This window comes from Equus przewalskii, chromosome 22 (genome assembly GCF_037783145.1).
Source record: "Equus przewalskii isolate Varuska chromosome 22, EquPr2, whole genome shotgun sequence".
Lineage (NCBI taxonomy): Eukaryota > Metazoa > Chordata > Mammalia > Perissodactyla > Equidae > Equus > Equus przewalskii.
In genome coordinates, this window is record NC_091852.1 from 22,189,044 (window position 1) to 22,211,550 (window position 22,507).

The following is a 22,507-nucleotide window of genomic DNA, read 5'->3' on the forward strand; positions in this document are numbered from 1 at the left end:
ATTCCAGGGGGCACTTCCTTGACATGGACGTCATTTCCTGCGAATGCTTCCCTCTCACTTGGGTAAGCCCTGACAATTAGTTTGGGATACTGGTGCTCCTCCTAGGTTTTGCGACTTAGACAACGAGAAAGAGTTCAGATTCTTATTATTTTTTAGTGTTCTACCTTCTGAGTTTGTAAGTGTTTCTTTTCTGGTAGAAGTAGCTTTAAGAGTTGCCCTACCTGAAGGGTAAACTCATCTTGTCAATTGTAAATGTAGCCTTAGGAATGGGTTTTTAAAGAGCAAGAAAGTATCGTGTCATCTCCAGGTTTCTGTGTGGTGACTATGGCGCTTTGGTAGGGAGAACATTATATGGAAGTGAACATTAGGAACTGAAAAGGTCGTATGAGAAAACTGTGCAGAAAATGGTAGTTTGAACACTCAGTGTATTTAGAGGTTTTAAAACTGCAAAAGTCTAGCTCTCAGGAATGCAGCCAGAGAAGAGGAAAAATCTGTGTGTCTATGAATGTGTGTAGCTTATACTTAGTGCCTTCCATCTGACCTCATGCACCATGCTCAGTAATAAGTACCTTGCACACGTGACATATCTAGACTATGGAGAGCTGGGATTCAGATGCTAGTAGTCTGACTCGAGAACCCATTAACCACTTCCTCGTGCTGGTGCTGGCTCCTTTAGGACAACATGGCTCCTGAACAGGGAAAGAATCTGTCACAAAATCTTTGCACCCAATGCAAGCATTTTCCTCCTGTGTGTAAAAAGGAAAAGTACCTCAGCTCCTTACTTAGAGCCTTTTTATTCATACTCTAGACACAAGGTGAACAAAATTGGTAATCTTGATGTCCCACATCTCAGTATATGAGGAGTATTAGCTCTGAGTTTCCAGGAGAGGCTGAGTGGTAACAATCAGAGAGTTGGTAGTTTAAGGAGGAGGGAGCAAACCGGTAGTTCCCAGAAGGCGGTGGTGTAGACCTGTCATAAAGGCACACTTCTTCGTACATGGCACCTTGTCCTGGGGTGTCCCCTCCACACACCTCCATGGGCAGTGGTATTTTTAAAGTGCCCCAGACTCAGCAAGAAAAGATTCCAACATATTGTTTAAGAAGGCAGGAAGCTGAATGATCTGAGAACCTTTTCACCCAAAGTCAAAAGAATGAGATCAAGTGAGGTCGCAAAACTTAAAGGATGAAGTTTCAGTTATCTGGACACTTGTACATAATAAATACTTTGTGTCCTAATAAACACAATCCTGCACACGTTTTCTGGTTCATTTCCAGAAGAGAGGGCTCCATTTTTTTTTTTTTTTACCAGTGCCTCCATCTTCCCTCACCAGGCCCCTGTCATTAGGGGGAGTTCATTTTATTACTCACTGCTCATGTCTTTTGTATTTCTAGCAGTCAGACTTCATTAGAAATGAAAATATTTGAGTAGATATCGTTTTGTGCCAGAGTGGGCAAGGAGGCCGTGGATAAAGGAGGAAAGAAGATAGCTCCCTCAAATAGGGCAGAGCCATTCGTGCTGCTGAGGAGGAGGTTGCATCTGACAGCATTGCTGAACTTGTCCCCACATCTCCGATTTCAGAGGGAGATGGTCACTTTACGTGACAAAGGTATCTTTTTGGATTGACATTTAGGACAAATCAAAATAAGGCAAAAAAAATTTTTTTCAGTTAATATTACCTTTATTAATTGCTATTAATTGTTTATCTCCTCCCCGTTTTTAATAAAAAAATTATGATTGTTTATAAATACCTCTACTAATATTTCAGGAAAAAATAAAAGTCTAAGTATGTCCATTTATCTGGAGGCAGCTGTGGTTCCATTTTTCTTTTGTCCCATTTCTTGGTGTTACTCATGTGTGAAGAGAATCTTTTTGGCTGGGGTGGTCTGCCTCAAACCTCCTCCAAAGTTATAATTCACCAAAAGTGACAGCGTCGTAGCCACCAGCAGAGAATTACAGTCTGACTGGAGGAATCGCTCACTGAACAAATAGCTCTTCAGTCCTTGTCTGCTGGGGGCTCCACTCATATCCGGCCTGTCAGTTTTCTTCTCATTTTGATTCATTTTTCCTTTTAGAGAGTAAAGCAAAATTAAAAATGGGAACTGAAAAAGTCTTGGTTTTTTTCAGAGTGGTGAGGGGAAAGGACCTCATGGTAGAAAGTAAAAGTTTTATTGCTGATTTTTTTTCAGCGCGTGTCCCTCTCCTGCTTCCCTCTTCTTTTTTCAGTTGTCTAAAATTTCTTAGTATGCTCAATTTATGTACACTTCATTACCTTTATTTTTTCAACCTGTGGAAACAACTTCGCTCCTTATTTAATACACAGAACTCTTATTTGCATCAATGTCCTTGGGTCCCAGAGGGCCAAGTGGGAGTTCTGAATGCACAGAAGTTCTGTACATGTGAGACTGAGGTATTTTAATAAATTTTTTTGCTTTTTTCTTAAAATCAGTCATAGGGGTGCATCCAGGGAAGACCTTTCACCCCCTTAGCTCCACTGGGACGCCCCTCAAGAGTGTCAGGACGTACATCTACCTTGACTTCTAAGATGGGGACTGAAGAGAAAACAGATGGATTTTGTACCTCTGACAATTAAGCCCAAAGTGTTTACATCAGAGAGGGAGTAGGAGATAAGTTAAAGAATGTAGTTTGTCTTCCGTTTGAGGATGTCGGCAAGAGGTCTTATCATTGAGCAGACCACAGTGTCTGGTGCGGAGATGGTTTCTGTGGATAGAGAGCACCTCCCGTCAGGCAGCTCAGCTCCACAGGCCGCCTGAGGGACAGGCCGCAAACCTAATGAATAGCTAGTTGCATTCGGGCCATGTCTAATTGCGGCAAGCTGCGTTCAGTTCCCTCGCCTCTGTAAATAGAAGTTTTTATATAATCTGATGGAGGGAGGAGAAAATAGAGCCGCTCGCTAAATGAACTTGTGGTGTTTCGTTAGGAAAGGACTTTGCTTGGAAGCAACTCTGATCACACAGATTAGCAGGAAGCACATGGCAAGCTGACTTATCTGAGTGTTTGTGCTGAGTTGTATTAAACTGTAGAAACATTTTGAAGTTTGCTATAGAAAAGAGTACTCCCAAAGTTGCCAGCTAATCCAGTACGAAATTTCCTAAAAAGCCTTTCTTTTGGCCTGGAGTTTTTCTGTAAAGCTGAGTAATTAAATTGGACTTCTTTACCTTCCTGTCCTTGGTGGCAGCAAAAATGACAAGAGGACACTGTCCCCTTGAATCCTCACCACCACCCTGTGAAGTGGGTCCTGTTATTATCCCCATTCTGCTGATGAGGACACTGAGACACAGAGGGTTAGGTACCTTGCCCAGGCTCTCAGGACCAGTAGTTGATGGAGCTGAGGTGAAACTCATCAGTGCTTCTGGAAAGATACAGGATGCTTTAAATGCACCTGTTTGGTTCACAGCAAGTTGAAGTACTTTTTAAATTGGAGATTTTAATATTTAAGTCCTTGTTTGGGTCTCTCTCTGCTTCTCAATTTTAAGAGTCAATCAACCAGGTAAGAATGTCTTTAAATGGATGGATTAAAGGAGGCTAGCCATGTATGTATCAGATCCAGTTTGGAGTCGTAGGCTAAAAATGACTAGATTCGGAGCCAGGGATATCAGACATGCTCTGGATACCTTCCTTTGATTAAATGTGGTTTTAAAATTAGTGACTTAAATATACCTCAAGGACTCATCACAGGCTTCTGCATAGGTATTTATAGGCCATAATGCTAGAGAAGAAAGCGCCTGGAATAAGTGAAATTTGTAACATAAGTGCACTGTTGTGGCTTTTGTTGATGAATTATTTAAACTTTGAAAGGAAAAAAACTTTGAAAACTGAATTTAAAGTTATTATTATGATATTATCAATACGACCTGAATTTTCCTTATTAAAAGTAGTTGTTCTTTTAGAGGGCTTACATGTATTAAATTCATTATTTAGTATGTTTATACCAACTCTTCAAATATATTTAATTCTGCCAGTTTCTTGAGCTTATTAAGGAGATTCATAGAATCACAGAAATTTAAAATAAGGTTAGAAATCTCTGTCTCCCCTTTTTTGTCTGGATCAAACCAAAAGCAACCCAAATGAAAAATCTACCCTGTTGTAAAGGCCTCTAGGGAACAAATATTCTAAAACATCCCTCTATAACTCATTCCAATGCTTAACAACCCTGAGATTTAATGTTTAGAAATTGGTTTCTTATATACGGATGAAAGAAACTCTAACTGTAAAATACTATGAAAAGCTATGCATTGTGTAAAAGACCTCTCATTCCAAAAAAATCAGAGCGTACTCGGCTGAAAAGAATCTCTTTTTGATGATAGTACATCCACATGCCTAAAATGAAAAATAGAAAGCAATGCATTTTTCCCTCAAGAATTTTTCATCAACCCCTAGAACGAGTGCTACAGATTATCTCACGAAGTCTTTTCCAGCTAGATGACTTTTGGAAAGTTTTACGTAATTTCAGAAGGAGGGGGAAAATGAACAACAGTAACACCGTACACACACGCACGCACGCACGCACTGTAGTTTCCTGAGCAACTTGTTCTAATTCTTCACATTCCTCCTGTCAAAATGTTTGCTTATAGCTATCCTTGCATTGTCGTTTAAGCCCATTTCTAAATGGTGTCTGCTGGAAATTGAATAAATGTGTCTAATTTTTCATAATGTATGTCTTTGTATGGTTAATTATTAAGTCGCTGTTATTTTTGTTACCATTTAATAATTTTAATTTTCCTTGGAAAAGATATAGAACATACTTGGAAGAATGCCTGTGGGAGATTTTAACATCTGCTTACTGTGACTTTTTTTTTTTTAATTTACTAACTCATCTGGTAGCATCACTAATCTTTTTTATAATTTTGAAGTAAGTAAAAATTCACCTAGGAGGAGAGATGAAACACTTATTATTTTAGGTCCATACCCAGCAATCAATTTAAACTCCTGAAGTTTAATGTGGAAAATTGCTTTAATTTATTAAGTGCATTTTGATAAGCTTGATGATTGCATATCCCTTTATTCTGATAACGAGAAGAATGCTCTTTCGAATCTTAATATTTGCTCGTTTTTAGTAGGTGCAATAAGCAGATTTTTTCCCCTACTCTGAATGTTTTTAGAAATATTTTCTAGTATGTCGTAAAAAAAATTTACGTTCCTGAGATGCACTGATGAAGCCTGAAATATGCTTTATAGGTCATTAAAGAAAAATGTGTGCCCCTTGCAGTTTGCATCAGAGGCCAGGCAAGCTGCTGGCTGCGTTTGTACAGCGTGGGTTCCGACGGCGGGCTGTTCTGGAGTGCAATGCCGGTCTTCCTGAAGGGGCTCGCGGTGCAGTTTGCAAAATAAGATTTTAGGACCACACCCAAATTACATCTGACTGTTAGGTGACTCTCCCTTACTTTTTTGAACTCTGAGTGCTCCTGGTATTCTTTTTAAAAACCCACTGTAGACCTACCTGAAAAGCTGGCCGTCTATTCCTTCCTCAATTTATTCCTTCAAGAGTCATTTTTGGACCGTTTTCGCCAATGTTCATCAGTGAATGCCATTTCCCTATGGGGACAGATGCCGGGTTCTTTTTCTTTTTCTTTCCCTCCTCTCCCTCCTTCTTTCCTTCCCTCCTTTTTTCTTCTAAGACATCTCCTCGTCCCCTCTCGGGGCCCCCCGGGGGGCAGCGGGCAGGCCCTCTGTGGCCGCAGGGCGTCGTCCCGCCCGAGCTGCCCATGTCGCTCTTGTCCCGCAGGCCCGGGGCTGGAGCTGAGCGGCCCGAGCACCCCGCAGAAGCTGCCGGTGCCCGCGCCCAGCGGCCGGCCCTCGCCCGCGCCCCCCGCCGCCGCGCCGCCGCCCGCGGCCGCCGTGCCCGGGCCCTCCGTGCCGCAGCCGGCCCCGGGGCAGCCCTCGCCCATCCTGCAGCTGCAGCAGAAGCAGAGCCGGATCAGCCCCATTCAGAAGCCGCAAGGCCTGGACCCCGTGGAGATTCTGCAGGAGCGGGAATATAGGTAATGCGCCCGCCCCGCGAGGGGTTCCGGGGCTGTGTTCTTGGTGGGACCCCCAAGCCTGGGGGCGCCCTGTCTCCTGGTGGACAAGGGAGAGGCCAAGGGAGGCCGAAACTCATGCTAGGAGAATGATCTCAGAACGAAGTCGCAGAGAAGAGTTTGTTTGCCATTGGGGTGGGGAGCGGGGGTCCTCTGATGGTTCTGGGTTGGCCGGACTGTGATTTTCATCAGCCAGAAAACTTTGGTCAACCCCTAAGACATGCCAGACACTGTGTTAGGCACTAAGGATGCAAGGATCAAAAGCCCAGCCCGGTCATCCTACGGCTCCAAGAAAGTGGTCATCTCAGCTTGATGCACTGCTTTGTTCTGGTTTGTCCGTTTGCCCTTCAGTGATGGCTATGAGCTGGTCAGATATTGAGTGTGTCGTGTTGGCCTGACCCTCAGGTTGATGACACATCTCGTGATACTCAAAGCATACCTCAGGAGCTTGGTAGACTATAGTCTTTGTTTTACTTTATGCATTTGTTGGTCTATGGTTTGGTCCAACTTTAGGAGTAAGCCCTATGTAAGTGTCTTCGTTATGGGGTCCTTATTTAAACTCTGACTCCAGAAACTTTTCACCTGATTTGGCACATTTGTCTAAGTCAGGAGTTGGCAAACCTTTTCTGTAAAGGGCTAGATAGTAAACATTTTACCCTTGCAAGGCCGTACAGTCTCTGCCCCAACCACTGAGCTCTGCCCTTATGGTGTGAAAGCAGCCATGGACAATAATGGGCTGCCTGTCTTCCAATAAAACTTTATTTATAAAAACAGGCTCTAGGCAGGATTTGGCCCACAGGCTGACGTTGGCTGACTCCTGATGTGAATGGTTAATGTCAAACAAAACAGCGTCCACTAAGTATTGAGTCAAGGTAAAACAAAGCTAAGACTGGTTTCTGGAGTTAGCCACAAAGCACGCCCTGCCACTTACTAGCTGTTACCTTCGGCAAGTTATATCTCTTTTCTGTGACTCAGTTTCCTCATATCTTAAAAGAGGGTATTTTAGAACCTCTTGTAGGGAGAAGATAAAATGATACAAAGACTTTCAATACTTTAGCCGTTATTATTACTTCCCAAATATGATCTAGTTTAAAAGAAAATTAGAGTTCAAAAATTATAGAGAATGTTAGTAAATGAATGTCCAGGCTCCCTTTAAAAATGTTACCTTAACCTTTATTGAAAAACACGACTGACTTGTTATTAGATTAAAATACTAACTTATCAGCTTTGAGAGTTACTGTGACAGAAATTACAGTAACTTGCCATTAAATGTGTGTAGCTGTTTGGATGAAGAGTACAACTTTACTCTCATTACTATTACTAATCCTCAATTAAGAGCTTTTATGTTGCTGTTTCCAGCATTGCATGTGTCCCCAGAGAGCTAGATACTCATCATCAATTGATATTTCAGTGTTGATAGGCAGATTCTGTTGGGTGAATAATTGCTGTGTGTTGCTAAGTCAAATATTAGCATAGTATACTCATTTGAGGCAGAAAAATTGTATTCATATGCAGGCCTTTCTTTATGTTGCTACTGAATAAAAAAAGTTTTATTTTTTAAAAGACAATAAATGGGAGAGAGGAATATTGTTTAGTTACCCTAAAATTCTGACTTCCTAAGAGCTAACATTTTTTTTTCCTACTCTCAAGATACAAAGCTACCAGTACTTTTGTTAAATCATGTGAACTACCCTCATAACATAGACACTCTCTTTACCTAGAAACACAGCCAGAGTTGTTTTTCTTATCAACTTGTGTTGTGTTGTCTATGTGTGTGTATTTTGCTGACTCCTAAATTTTCTTTGTCATTTTTACCAGAATGTTAATTGCAGACCTTTCTTGTAATAAACTCATTTTTTGAAAGTGATCTTAATGGATGCTCTCCCAAAGTATTAAGCAGTACTGTTTAGCCTATTCCAATGTGTGAAAAGCTTTAGTCCTCCACTCCTGTATCAATTAAAAAAAAAAAGTACCTATCAGTATTTTTTACATTATAAGCATTGCAAAATGTGGTGGAATGGCTATTTTATGTATTACTGTTGTTACTTGATAAATGTCTCCTCTATTGTAAACATGCATAGCTTTTGAAATAATTGATCTGGTAATCCTGGGTCCAAAAAGCTGGTAGGTCCTCTGGCCTGAGCTTTCCCATGGCCATCTCGAGAAGAAGGGTAGGTATATAACTGGCAGGGTCGCAGGGGCATCTTTTGTCTTCTTTAGTTATATGGCAATAGCTGGCTTCTGCCTATATGAAGATAAATTGTTCAACTGCAGAGATGTGACATTTATCCCTTAAAAAAGGTTAGGTTAAATTCCTTAGGCACCTTTACAAGACAGCTAAGAAACGCTCTTCCTTTTGCCCCTCTTTGAGAGAATGGCTCCCTAGCCTTTGGCACTGATAACTGGAAGGGGGTCCAGTGTATCTTCTGGTCGAGGATTTGAGCAAGGTTTAAAAAAGAAATCTCCTTTCCGATTTTATAAAGTTAGTTTGAGCAAAAGTCATCTGTCAGAAATTCTTTAACAGATGCTCATTTCTTTGACTGTTGTAATATCACTTACCTTGTCTATGAAAATTGAAAGGCAATTGTCAGAATCATAAATTTTTTTTACTTTTAAGTCACTTGGCTGCTTTTCATTGTTCATCATAAAATCAGGATTTTGACAAATTGGCCTTCTTTATTCAGTAATAGCATAAATAAGTTTCTGCATATGCACTCTTTGCCTCAGATCTGCACAAGCTCTCCAGGGAAAACATTTTGCTCCCATTTAAGTTGGATCCTTTCTTTTTGACCATCTTTCTCTTATGATGGAACTTACTGCTTTTCTCTGTAGCAAATGTCAGAGAGATTTCCAGGGCTTTTTGTTTAGTTTTGTTTCGTTTGGCACACTTTCTTTGCCCTCTCAATGTACCTAACTTCAGTTCTTCTAGTTAGAGTTAGATGTTGCGGCAAAAGCACTCCAGGTATTGTCGTGTTAGCATGTAAACTAATTCCACAAATGTTTGCATGAGACGTGTATTTCACATTCAAAGGAGTTTATTTGAGAAGAGCATCTTTGAATTCTGTCAGCCCTCCTTGGTATCAAGTCAGAATTTAGCATGAAGACAGGGGTACATCCTCCTTGCTTCAGGAAGCAAGCATTGTCTGCTTACCGTGTTTTTTGTCCTGCCCTGGTCTCCATTGCAACCCTGAAAATTCCTTCTCCAAAATTACCAAGGGCCGTGTTATCAGCAGAGTTCCCAAAAGTCAGTGTCCCTCTCTCTTCTTTTAAAAGTGTCACGCAGCTCCTGGAAGGAACAAAATGTACCAGTGTCATTTTCTGTTCAAATAACTCTCCTACAGGAAGCATAAACTTCTCCTCTGGACCTGAACAAATATCTGTTGCCTTTAATGGAACTCTTTTTCTTGCCAGAACAGTAACCCCTCCTGATTTACTGTTCCATCTGTATGAAAAACCTGAGTGACCTAATTCTGCTTCCATTTTCTGTACTCGCGAGGACACTAAATGAGTCTCCTGCCGTTATGCAGTATTACATCTGTTGTTGTTTCGGGAAGTTAGAATCCTGAATCTCTTTATCACACTACCTGCTGAATCCCATTGATGGGAAGATGAAATTGTCTGGAGAGGAGCATTATTTAAAATGAAGATTTCGATTAACTACCACCACAACAAAAAGAGAAAATGTTCTACGTTCAAGGAGCCCCTCCTGTACCTTTGCAACCAACCCCCATGTGCTGCATCAAGTGCATGTAATTTTACTACGGGACCTACCTTTCCTCTTCTCCTGTAGTTTGTGTGTTGACACTTAGTACTTCTTGCTTAAAAGCAAGATTCTTTTGGGCTGGGGAATCTGAGATTCACTGGCAAATTACTAGGCCCTTTGGAGAAGCAGTGATTTCAGGAAGAAGAGCACCCCCGTCCCCAGCTCCCCAGCCACCCAACGCTCCATCCACCCCAGTCCCCACCTGTCCACCTCCCTCCTTCCCCTCTGCACTCCCCAACTCCCACACTCCCAGTTCAGTGTGATTTGATCTTTACACTGTCAGCCCAGTTGTCCTAAGATTATTTATTTAGTCCTAATTCCACAGTCCTTCAGAAGATTAAGGAAAATTCAACTCTTCCTCTAATTTAGCACCTGACCCACTTTGTCAAAGAGAGTTAACCAGAATACTAAGGGATAGTTTGAGTTCTGGGATATTCAAATGAAAAAGGTCTGCAGTAAATCCAGAACCAAGGACGCAGAGTAACCCAATCATTGGCCCTCATCTCACCCCACTAGAATATTTAATTTTCCTTTCGTATGGGCTTAATTCTACAAAAGTGAAATTGTTTCAGTTTAGCCTTTTTCCATTTAAATTATATATCTGAAAAACATCTATAATGGATTTTTGTCTTAATACCCTAATTGTTAAGATGCGTCATCGGTTGCTGTATTTGGAGATTTGGGCTATGTGGATATTTAAGAAATTGAATTGGATAAATGAAGGAGATATTTGTTTCATACAGTGAAAAAAATAATAATTTCGTGAGTATCAATTGTAAAAGGAATGTGTAAGAAAGTTGGGAGAGTTTGAAGAATTTGACCAAAAGAGTAAATTGATGAAAATTTATTGTTGTTTGAACTAACGAATTTTTAGTCTGTTGCCTGGTTAAACCGTTTAAAAGTGCTATTATTTGTGTTGGTATGCATAGTTGAAATAATGTCATGTTGACAGTGATGATACTAATAATAACACATTTTGATGATAAATCATTCAGTAAATCAGAATTAATAATGTGTATGTACCAAATAAAATCAGAATCCGTCAAAATATTATTTTCAGTAAAGTCAATGAAGAATAATGCATTTCCCTTACTATCATTTTTAAAGTTTTGAAAAAGATGACATTTTATTTTTGTCCCAAAGCAAACAACTGTTAAGTTTTTTAAAGCACCCATTTTGGTATTTGAGCTGTATGACCTATTAAGATATTTTGCATCATCTAAGTCACAGGTTTTGCTTTTTCATGTTAATATACAGCATCATAAAGCTTGACAAAACCATAATATTAATTTTTAACAGAATCTTTAATTATCAACTTTTATAGTTGAGATCCAGGACAGGTTGCAGTTAGAAACTGTATTCGAATTATCTACGGTGTGATTGTGGTGGTTTTGGTCTCGGGCGAGTGAAGGTTCTAGTCTCGGCTCCCTCCTTCACGAGCACTGTGAAGTCTACGTGTTTCTTAATATCTCCAAGCCTCAGTGTTCTCTTCAGTAAAATGGGACCCTGTCAACATTTACCTTACAGATGGGGGGAGGGGTGTGAGAGAGGGAGAATTAAATATAATGGTGCATTAAATGCAGCTAACTTAGTGCAGTTAATGTTAACTTAGTTTAACTTAGTACCTTTTTTATTACTATTCTTTCTTTGTTGAAGTCTCTTCCAAGATAGTTTTGCCCCAAATTTGGGGGAGAGGTAGTTCTAAAAGTAGATGTAAATAGCATGCGATTATTTGTAAGAATAGGATCCAGGTGAACTCTAAACCAGGCGTTTATATGGATAACAGGAATAATATCCCAAATGGATGAAGAAAGCGAGACGTCTCTTATCATCTATTCTGCCTTCATTATGACAGAACATTTACAGTTATATTTTGATAGTGTCTAAACTGAGAATCCGCAGCAATCCTTTTCTAGAAACTCTGAGTTTTTAAATACCGTTTACTTTACCATTCTCTGCTGCCCCAAACCCGATTTTTAAAAATGCCTGATTAGCCTTTTCTTTTCTCAAGCAAGCACTGCTCGCAGAGGAAGTGGTTGTGGTTGGCAGGGCCCTGTCTGAATGTTTTGGGTCGGCTGATTTCTGTGGCCTCAGCACCTAAAACTGCTCCTGTTCACTCAGCTTTAACGGCCGTCGTCCTCTGCATCTTGGCAAGGAGGGCAAATGGCCGGGTTGCCTTAGGACAGAGCTGGAAGTGAGAAAGAAAACTCTTGTCTCAGCTCTGCGCCCTGGCTGGCTGGGCGTTTGGGAGCGAGGCAACTTTGCCTGTCTCTCATTTTCTCTCTGTTCAGAGCGAGCGATGGCACTTGAGTTTCCTCCTAGACGTCTTGTGAGCCTTCTTTCGTGGGTGTCAGAGCGAGGTTATGAAGGAGGCCAGAGTGTTAAGTGACATATAGCACCTGTCTGCATTAATGCAAAGGTAGCTTTGCTCTGTTTAACGTCAGAAAATCTAGTTGGGTGTCAGAAATTGAGGTATCAATCAGGTAATCGTTTATCATTTAAGATTAAATTGTAATGTGTATTCCCTCCCCTCCCCCGTTTTATTATCTCCCCTAGACTTCAGGCTCGCATAGCTCATAGGATACAAGAACTGGAAAATCTGCCTGGCTCTTTGCCACCAGATTTACGAACCAAAGCAACCGTGGAACTGAAAGCGCTTCGGTTACTCAATTTCCAACGTCAGGTAATACCTTGTCCCCAGTGACTCTGAGATGTAGGAAATAAATGTAATTGTTGGAGAGTGTGATCTGTGGGTTTCCTTGAGTTTGTTCAGTGTTGTTATAAAGATACAAACTTAGTAAAATAGTGTATCTTTTAGACCAGCAGCATAGAGCTAAAAATAACGAAGAACTGCTTATTATTCTATTTTGCCCTTCTTTATATCAGAGACAGTTTTTTCTCTTTGGTTTCTAAAGTCAGAGGTAAGGCATTTTGTTACCGTAGATGAAAGTTTGAGAACATAGCTCACGTTTGCCTTTATGCCTCCAAAGAAAAACAAGAAAGTGGTAGATCAGAGCGTCTTTGCAAACACAAATGTAAAATCCTACCCGTGACTGTGACAATAATTTTAACAAATATGATAGCCACTCTACTGAATGAATAGCTCATCATTTATAGGAATACATAAAACTGTGTTTTGTAACTGTTGGTTATTCATCAGAACCTAAGTCTGGAACATTTGAGGACATCAGACCCACCCATTGGCTAATCAGTCAATTATTATCTGTTGTTCTCGCTACGGTTCTTAGTAGTCACTGATTAATAAAAGCTAGCATAATGATCTATTTTATAATTGCTAAATCAGTGGATTAGTGGAATGAAGTAGAGCTAATTTTTGCTTTGGTGAGTTTTGCCTTGTGCACCCAAAAGGTGCGGGTCTCCTGGTCCGCACGCTGCCTCCTTTAGTCAGAGGAGAAAAGGAGTGCTTCCCCGCCAGTCAGATGGGTTTGTTTGGTTAAGGTCTCGGGGTGTGCAAAATGAATTATTAATGAATGGAAGTAGTTTGGAAGTATTGAATTGCATGATTTGGTCTCTTGGAGAATGTGACTAAAATCACAGGGCCACCTCACTTGCTATTGTCATATGAACTTGGGAGCACATCTGCCTTATTGGTTATAATATCACAAGAGGGCATCAGTGGTGGCAGGGTGCTGCTTGGCCATAGCTTTGTGAGAATAGAGTTCAGCGTAAATTCGAAAAGAAAGAAAGAAAGAAAAAGTCTCCGAGGTCCATTTGCTTCTTTCTTATAGGTGGCTTCATAAAATGCATCAACAAAGTGTTTGATAAAACTTTGCTAAATAATTATTAACCAGTAATAAGATTATGTTCAGATTAGCTCCACTATGCCAGACTCTTATTGATTTCTGATTTTTGCTTGATATTATTGAAAAACCTGTTATCTCTGAAGTTTCCCAATGAAATTAACTGTGATTGATGCTGATTTCAGATTCAATTGACTATAAAATAATAATTTTGATGTATATTCCCAATCCCCCACCCCCTACCACCACATAACATACAATATGGGTAAGATATTATATTTCTGATCCTTTCAGAGAAGTCCACAATATAGTATAAAATTTAAATATCTTGCAAAGAATATCATTGTTAGGAGTGGGAGGAAGCCAAACTAGTATTTCCCATCTTTTACATGAGACTTGAATTAACATTGTTTGAGTATCTGCTGCTAATGTACACGAACAGGAAGTAATTCTTCTATTCTTTTTGCAGAGCATCATTAAAGTTAATCTTTAAACACAGAGTGTTATTATGGCACTTAAAATGAAGTAAAAAATTTTAAAAGCTTATTAACTAATTCATATCATTAGAATAATTAAATAGAATGAATTTATTAAAAATCCAAGACCACATCTACCTTTTTTTAGTGTTATAGTGCTATCATTGCTCTTTTTATTTGAATTATTTGGAAATAAAACTCATGCCATCTCTGAAAACACCACATACCTTTGGCATGATTTAGTCCCTTCATTTACTAAAAGGCCAACTGTGGTGGAGAAGCTTGTCCAGTCCTCATTCTGTTCCACTACATGGGAAGGAGAGAAGGGCAGGGTCCAGGAGAGTGGCCTGCGTCTGGGGAGGCTCTCTAACTGCTCCCCTCTTGACAGCTGAGACAGGAGGTGGTGGCCTGCATGCGCCGGGACACAACCCTGGAGACAGCTCTCAACTCCAAAGCTTACAAACGGAGCAAGCGGCAGACCCTGCGGGAAGCCCGCATGACCGAGAAGCTGGAGAAGCAGCAGAAGATCGAGCAGGAGAGGAAGCGCCGGCAGAAGCACCAGGTACGCGGGCCAGGGATTGGGTGCCCTCGTGTTCACAGAGATGTCCAACTACGGAGTTGGATGGATTCATCCAATCCAACGACTGAAAAATGTACTGCTGCAGGCAGTGGGTACGTGAGGGAACAGAAAGGTTCCTTGGAGCTTATGTAGTCTCACCACATCATTTATAGACGAGGGAACTTAGGCCGAGCCAGGTAAATGGGTGACTTGCCAGGGTGACACAGATGAGCGGTAGCAGGATGAGGTGAAGGACGCTGCTTCCTAATTCCAGTCAGGCGCCATCTTCATAATCCCATGAGAAGCTGCTGACTGGGTGGGCATGGGGGTTTCCTGGAGCAAAATCCTGGGGAAAAGGAAAGAAGACAGCAAACGGTTTATTTTTATGACAAGCACAAGTATAGTAGCCTGGGCTTTTCAAGAGCCCAGCTGGAGGTTTCCCAGGGGCAGATATTTTAAAACATTCCTTTCTAGGGGTTTGGAAATATTTTGATGTAGGATTTGATGTGGTGTCATAATCCTATAAATTCTGTTTTTCTGTGCTTCATTTAGTGCCGAGCCCAGTTTTGTTTTGAAAAATGTTGGATTTTAGTGTAAATCAGGGTACATGTTTGCTCTCCTGTATTTAAAGTGTATGGTGGTTTTAACTTCCTATAAACCTATTTCGAGTCACAATTTCTAAGGTATTTAAGTTAGAGCAGAAGAAACATGACAGTTATGACATAATTCTCACTGGAAATATCCATATCCCTCAGGTTTATTTGAGAGGGATTTGCTTTAAATTTTATCATCACCATTTTGTAGGTCTCCCTTGATGTTTGATCTTTCAGTTTCCATGTGGCCACACTCTCCAGGTGTCAGAGGTTTCTCTGTAGCAGGCTGGCACCCAAACAAACTTTGAGAGGCCGTCTTTCCCACCGGGCAGTAGCCCACACCTCAGCTCGGGAAACACACCAGAGCTCCTATCCCAAAACAGACTCTAGTCTCCCATTGTTGTTTAATGCACATTGAGAGTTTTCTTGGTCTATTTGGAAGCTCATAGGACATTGGGAAATAGATTTTAAGTGTTCTTTTCTCCTCCCTTCGGATCTTTTAGGAATACCTGAATAGTATTTTGCAACATGCAAAAGATTTTAAGGAGTACCATCGGTCTGTGGCTGGGAAGATCCAGAAGCTTTCCAAAGCAGTGGCAACTTGGCACGCCAACACTGAAAGGGAGCAGAAGAAAGAGACGGAGCGGATTGAAAAGGAGAGAATGCGGAGGTTGATGGTAAGGGGCCCGCAGGAATCCAGGAACATGCTCCCCTCTCCTCTGCTTGTATTGAGAATGTTAAATATGCCGTGGCAGAAGGAGAGAGTAAAAGCTGCCTATCAAATATATTAATAAGTTCCTTTGAACTCCACAGGGATGGGGTAAAAACACCTTCTCTTTCGTAGACAATGCAGTGCCACAAATCTTGGGCTACTACTGATGAGTATAGTATTTCTCTGACCTGGGGTGGCTTTGCTCTTCAGGTTATAGCTTCTCGCATAAAGGCAGGTACTGTGTTTTGCAGGAGTTTTGATAACCAGATCTGGAAGGATGAAAATGGCAGTTCTTTTTAAAATATTGTGTCTTTGAAACTAATGACACAAGTTGTTTTGAATGAATGTCTCAGTAAGTTGTGTCTTGGAATCTAAGAATTCTCTTTTTTGAAGCCTCGGTACTTATCTTCTTTTTTTGGGGGAAGATTAGCCTTGAGCTAACATCCACCACCAATCCTCCTCTTTGTCGCTGAGGAAGGCTGGCCCTGAGCTAACGTCTGTGCCCATCTTCTTCCACTTTTTATGTGGTATGCCTACCACAGCGTGGCTTGACAAGCAGTGTGTGGGTCTGCCCCTAGGATCCGAACTGGTGAACGCTGGGCCACCAAAGCAGAACATGCAAACTTAACTGCTGCACCACCAGGCTGGCCCCTTCTTTTTTTTTTAATGGCAGAAATTTTTCTCTAACAGTGTAAAAAGTGATTTTTAAATTAATTTTAAAATGTTGCTTTTTTTGGTTATAGCCATGTCATTGATAAAGGCTATTCATGAATCATTACATTTGCAGTATTATTTTTTAATGAATATATAAACACAGAAGGGATTGGGTTATATCATTGGCCTGCATATTTGGTTTTATTGATCATTTAATTTTGGAATTGAGCCTCAAAGTACACTAGATTTTGGAAAAGAATGTGTGATCTCTAATGATAGGAGGCTTACAGATTCTATCTGGGACATAATGCCTGAGTATTGGATGAAGATAAAGTCATTAACTTCAGCCCATAATTATGTCCCTGGAAAATTCCACGTGACACTGTCTTCCTTGCTGGTATTACGCTTTGCATTTTGTTTTCATTAATTTTTTGGAGTCCAGAGAGTAAACACCATATTTTAAAAGGCTCTATGTCCAGGTCCTACTAAATTTTAACCATCTTCTCCTGCCTCACTTTTTTTGGGAGGGAGGGAACTGGCCAAGAGATTTCTAACCAGCTCAGGAGACCCTTTTATAGTAATCTGAGCAGTAAGCAGTCAAATTTGTGTGATTTGACTGAAGTGAAACTATATTAGAACTTCAGTAACAGATTGGTTTGACACTAATGACTAGGCATGTGCAAATCATTAATTTTTGCAATTAAATGATGGAATATACAGATAACAGAGAAACTGAAGTTTTTTTTATCACTCTTTCTTCAAGTGAGATCAACCATAACCAAAAGCAATTAGAGTCATAATAGCGTTTGAGGTTCCTTCTCATCCACGGGGCAGACAGCAGCTAGACTGAGGGATGAAACTGCTGTCACTCGGGCAGATGCTGGAGTGACCCCCCTGGACTGAAGAGCCTAAGCTTTTCTGTAATGGAGTTGCCTCTTGAAGATTTTATAGCACGTTTCTTTTATGCTGCATTGCACGAGGAAAATAGTTTTTGAGATGTCCTTTTATTGGGACGTATAAAAAAGATTTCTCTTGAAATGGCTCAGAGTACATCAGAGTTTTTATTCCACTTAACCTCATAATGTTGCTTAATGGGAGGTGGAGGTGGGAACTATTGTGTCTGTTTTATTGCTCAGCAGTGTCAGACTGCAGATCCTAAATGACTTGTCTCCAGTCACCTAGGCCCATAATGCAGTGCAGATCTGTGACAAAAATCCCCCAGATTTGACCTTTCCTATCAACCACAGGGTTTGTAATGCTTTTAAGTATAAGAAGTTATTCGTTCAAAGCCCATTTGATTCGTTGCCTTTGGAAATGCTTATTGAAATGTTTATGGGTGAAAAGATACTATGTTTAGAATTTGCTTTATGACAATCCAGTTTGGGGTTGTGGGGAGGAGTGGGGCAAGGGCAGCAGTGAAACAGGGTCACCACGAGTTAATTTTTGTTGCTGGGTATTGGTTATATGAGACAGTATACTGTTCTTTCCACTTTTGATTATATTTGAAAATTTCCAAAATACAACGTTAAGAATAAACTTCAGATGATGAATCGTCAAATGTTAACATTTTTTGTGCCATTAAAGAAACACAGAAGAACAAAGAGTCGACTCAAAGTCCTTGCTCCCATCACATAAATAGTGTGGCTATGTGTCCTGATTTTGCAATGGACCTCGGTGTCCTGGGACGTGGGCATCACCCTTCCACGTGCGCCCCCAGTCCCAGACGGTGTGCAGGAACTCCTGCAGCCTGGATCTTTTGGTTTGCTGCACTCACCACCAGTCAACGTTCAGACGATTGGCAGCGGGGAATGAGTGGAAAAAGGTGTTGTCTGCAAACTTTTATTACGCTCTGATCATGCTCTTCTTTCCTTAATAGGCTGAAGATGAAGAGGGCTATAGAAAACTGATCGATCAAAAGAAAGACAGGCGTTTAGCTTACCTTTTACAGCAGACAGATGAGTATGTGGCCAACCTGACCAACCTGGTTTGGGAGCACAAGCAAGCCCAAGCAGCCAAAGAGAAGAAAAAGAGGAGGAGGCGGAAGAAGGTGAGTGCCCTCGTGGTGGCGGCTGACTTGGGGGTGTATGGTCAGGGACCAGCTTAAGGTATGTGCTGCTCTGTGATAAATACTCCTTACTACCCTAATGGAAGATTTATATTATTGAATTGCAGTAATTGCTTATATAAATGGGCATGGCACGAAAGAGTTGATTGGGCTTACTAGACGACGTATCTGATGAGGACATAATGGATAGGATGTACTAAACGCAAACAATTCAGTCCATACTTGGTTGTTTCATACAGTATTTGAAAATTAAGTACCCACGCTGAATAGGAAGAGGAAAACCATGGATGCAAATAAATGTTTGCTTAAGTGTAATGCCATTGTGGTGGGGACGGCTGAGTTAAGAAACTGGAATGAGCAGTAAGAAGAAAATGCAGTGTACAGATTAAAGAAGCCAGAGGAACGTAGAAGAGATAGCTTTGGGATGCTTTTGGAACCTATTTCAGCCTGTTTCTTTGGACAGACAGTGATGCCAAAATTGTTCATTCACTTGGGCTGCCCTGCTGTCACACTAAGGTAGGTGTGCAGAAGGTTTTAGGTAATTACAGAAAACAATAGTCTTAGGTAAAATGTCTGCTAATTATCATGAGAAGTGAAGGGTAAGATTTCGAATCTCTGCTCTGCAAGTATTATATCTCAATTCAAGGGTAACCTGCTGAGTGGAGACCTGTGCGTATAGAGCCTCTTTGAGGCTTCAGTGGTCTGGTAATTCAGTTCTTGGATGCTATTTTGTTTTCAGGATAAATTCTAATTGGGCTGGGTGCAAACATCAACAGGAAGTCTTCGTCAGAGTTGTGAAGATCGAGGACGGGTAGCATTTAATCATTTATTCTCCACACTGAATAATTGAACAAAATGTTTCTCAGAAAATAATTAATTTCATGGCTCCTGAATTCTCATACCTGTTTCATAATTAAGGAGGAGGAATAAATGATTGAGAAGGCGCCTTCTTGCACCTGATTTCTTTAGTGTAAGATAGCTTCCCTCATTGTGAAGATGAACGAGGGATGACGCAGGGCTTGGATTTAGACATTTCGTTGGTGAGGAATACCTCATTTTCTTGTCAAGGTAGCATTATAGGCTTTGCAAAATTCCAGCTCCCAATTCCTGACTTAAAGAGACGTTTTCAGAGTTTAGTGCAGAGCACATAGGCAAAAAGATACAATTCTGTAATATTCCGTAAGTGGACCCCATTAAGTAGCAGTTGTCATTTTTCCTAATCCAGAGGTGTACTTTGCAGAGGTTGCCACAAAAATATCACTGTTTGTGTTTTTCGTACTAATGTTCATATTCTACATTTCTTTGTGATTTAAAGCCAGTGGCCCAGATTTGAGCTTCTGGCTTGCAATTAACAGATTCCCGCCATGGTGTAAGATTGTTACATCATCACAGGCAGAGAAAGATAATAATTGAGTGATAATGAGAATGCCTTTATTTTTATGTTTGTCTGTACAGAGCAAGAACCTGTCATAATGTTTTTCATGGTACTTCCAACTGTACATGATCTCTAGATTGGCTCTCTACTTCCAAACCCTTGCCTTCAGGTTTGCTAAGAGCATTTTATTCTTTCTATTTCATGCATTCGCTCAACAATATTAACTGAACACTTACTCTGAGCTTGCAGTGTGCTAGATGCTGGGGGAGAGGGTACAATGGTGAGGAAAAGCATGCTTTAATCAGAGAGAGACAGATATTAATCAAATATGCACCTAAATATATAATTATAAACTGTGGTGAATGCTGTGAAGGAAGACTGGGAGTCAAATCGGGGATGGGGCCTGATTTCTTGGCCAACAATAGATACCAAAGTGACTCCAGTCTGACTGGTGGATATCTCTGGGCATCTCCCATTCTCACATGATTGAATGTACAGAATTCTGACTTTGTGATCAGCCCTCTACCTCTTTTCGGTCATGCTTTCAGGGTGAAAGCCTGAAAGTGCTCCCTGCCCTCAGCAGGACTAAGGGGGACAGGCTGTGTTTCCTTCCTGGGCCGTCTTGATGGGAGAAATGGCATAAAGAAGGAAAAAAACAAACTGGGCCCCTTCCTGGTCCTTCCTGAAAACTGTCTCTTTCACCAGGCTTTGAGACTTAGTCAAAGTGAATTACCCAATTCCAGATGCACCTTTATTCAAGTGCAAAGACAATGGGTGCTTTCAAAAGCTGATTACTTGATGCTTTGGGTTCTCTGTAGTTCTCCCCTCCATTAGAGTGAATGATTGAGAGTTGCTTGTTCCAGCCTCTCTGTCAGGGAAGGAAACTACCTCCAGAAGCTTAAAAATTCTATGCATCCCTTTCAGTATTTTCCCATAGAATGGACTATTATGCTGTTCCTATCTGCAGTTGTTTTTTGTTTGTTTGTTTGTTTGTTTTAATTAAGTAAGGCATCAATGAAGCTTTGTTTTGAGAAAACCTTTACCCAGTGAACTAAAAGCATTGAGCTGGGAGCAACATATGTAGGACAGCTAAGCCTCAGAGAAGTCTAAGAACTATGCTGTTCAAGATGAGTATGGTTGACCTTGTAATTTAATTGGGAAAGGGTTACTTTTTACTTTGTGTTAAACTAGTGTATGATTTTTTTTTTTTTTAAATTGCCCCAGTGTAAGAGAGAAGGCCATTTTCTTTCATGGAGAGCTTATTGTGTTGACTTGTTGTTGGTGAATAATAGAGTGGGTTTCCTGTAACCTGTCATGACCGTGTTTAATTTTTCTCTTCTCAACATTAGAGCCATTTCTATGAAATGTACATTTATAAATCATTCTGAAACTTCTCGTTCTCAGCCTGGTCTTCCATTAATGCCCTTCAAATGGAAGAAAAAGAAGTAAACCATATGTATCTACTTAAGTGTTAGAGGGGGCATAACATTTCAAGTATTGAAATATCTAATTATGTGAAACCCGTCTCTGCAGGGTGATGGCGTGAATGCGCTATTATGTGCCCTTAGCATGACCTTGAGGTCTCGGTCCTCTGCCGTGATTATTCTCTAACATCTCCTGGGTAAATACAGGATAAAAAAGGGTATGGGGCTACTTAAAGCTATCAGGATGTGTACAAGTAGGATTGAGCATGCTAAATTAGAAAATCGGACCCCTGTCTAAATCATGTTAGCACACCACCTTTTAAATTCATGCTGCATAAGAAAGCAGATCCTACTGATTTGCTCTTCTTCCCTTGTAAGATATTTCATTAAAAGCTCTACTACCTTGGCCGTCAGTCTCTTGATCTGTGAGAAGGTGAGAGGAACAGTACCCACATCGTGGATTTGTTGTGAGGATTACATGGGAAAGTTTGTCGAAAGCATTTAGAACACTCCCTGGCACCTAGTAAGTGCTCAGTAAATATTAGCTATTTTATCGAGCAATTCTGTGGTATAAATGTAGCCTCAGGATTGTTGAAATGTGGTTATAGGTTTTTTGGAAAATAAAATCTTCTTTTTTCCCCTTATTGTGTATTCCCTGGCGTGTTGAGCAAATAAATGGCCACCATTTTTTTCTAGTTGGGGATCCATTAGATATTATTAGGTAGGATGCCCTTTAGGACAATGACAGGTTCTTTGACTATTGAGGCAGCAGTGGGAGAGGAGGATTTGTTATTTCTGGTAGACTCTGCTTACCTCTCCCTCCCAAGCTCCTACGAAGAGAATTTTCTGGTTATGTGGCCTCAGGTGGTTCCTGGTGATAATAAGGTATTTCTTGCAGGGCTTTACAGTATATTTTTCCTTAAGCTGTGACTCGAAGCCCTTGCCACCCTTCCCAGCCTACAGCTTCGAAGTCTAGTCATTTCAAGGGTTCAGCTTCTCAAGCTGTTGACTTCAGGCCAAAAATAAATATTTTATTCCCTTTTCCAAATCTTTCAGTGAGGTGTATACCAGCAGAACTACGCCCTTGTT

At 40.7% G+C, this 22,507-nt stretch overlaps 1 protein-coding gene across 6 annotated transcripts in view; it reads left to right on the forward strand.

The window, feature by feature from the left end:
- Positions 1-22,507, forward strand: part of SMARCA2 (SWI/SNF related BAF chromatin remodeling complex subunit ATPase 2) — a 166,772-nt gene that overhangs the window by 25,353 nt on the left and 118,912 nt on the right. For all 6 annotated transcript variants that reach the window (XM_070590087.1, XM_070590092.1, XM_070590089.1 and 3 more), the window contains exons 5-9: positions 5,745-6,000; positions 12,356-12,482; positions 14,425-14,598; positions 15,692-15,865; positions 18,431-18,601. In XM_070590087.1, coding sequence (XP_070446188.1) covers positions 5,745-6,000; positions 12,356-12,482; positions 14,425-14,598; positions 15,692-15,865; positions 18,431-18,601 — 902 coding nt within the window. The remainder of the gene's footprint in view (positions 1-5,744; positions 6,001-12,355; positions 12,483-14,424; positions 14,599-15,691; positions 15,866-18,430; positions 18,602-22,507) is intronic.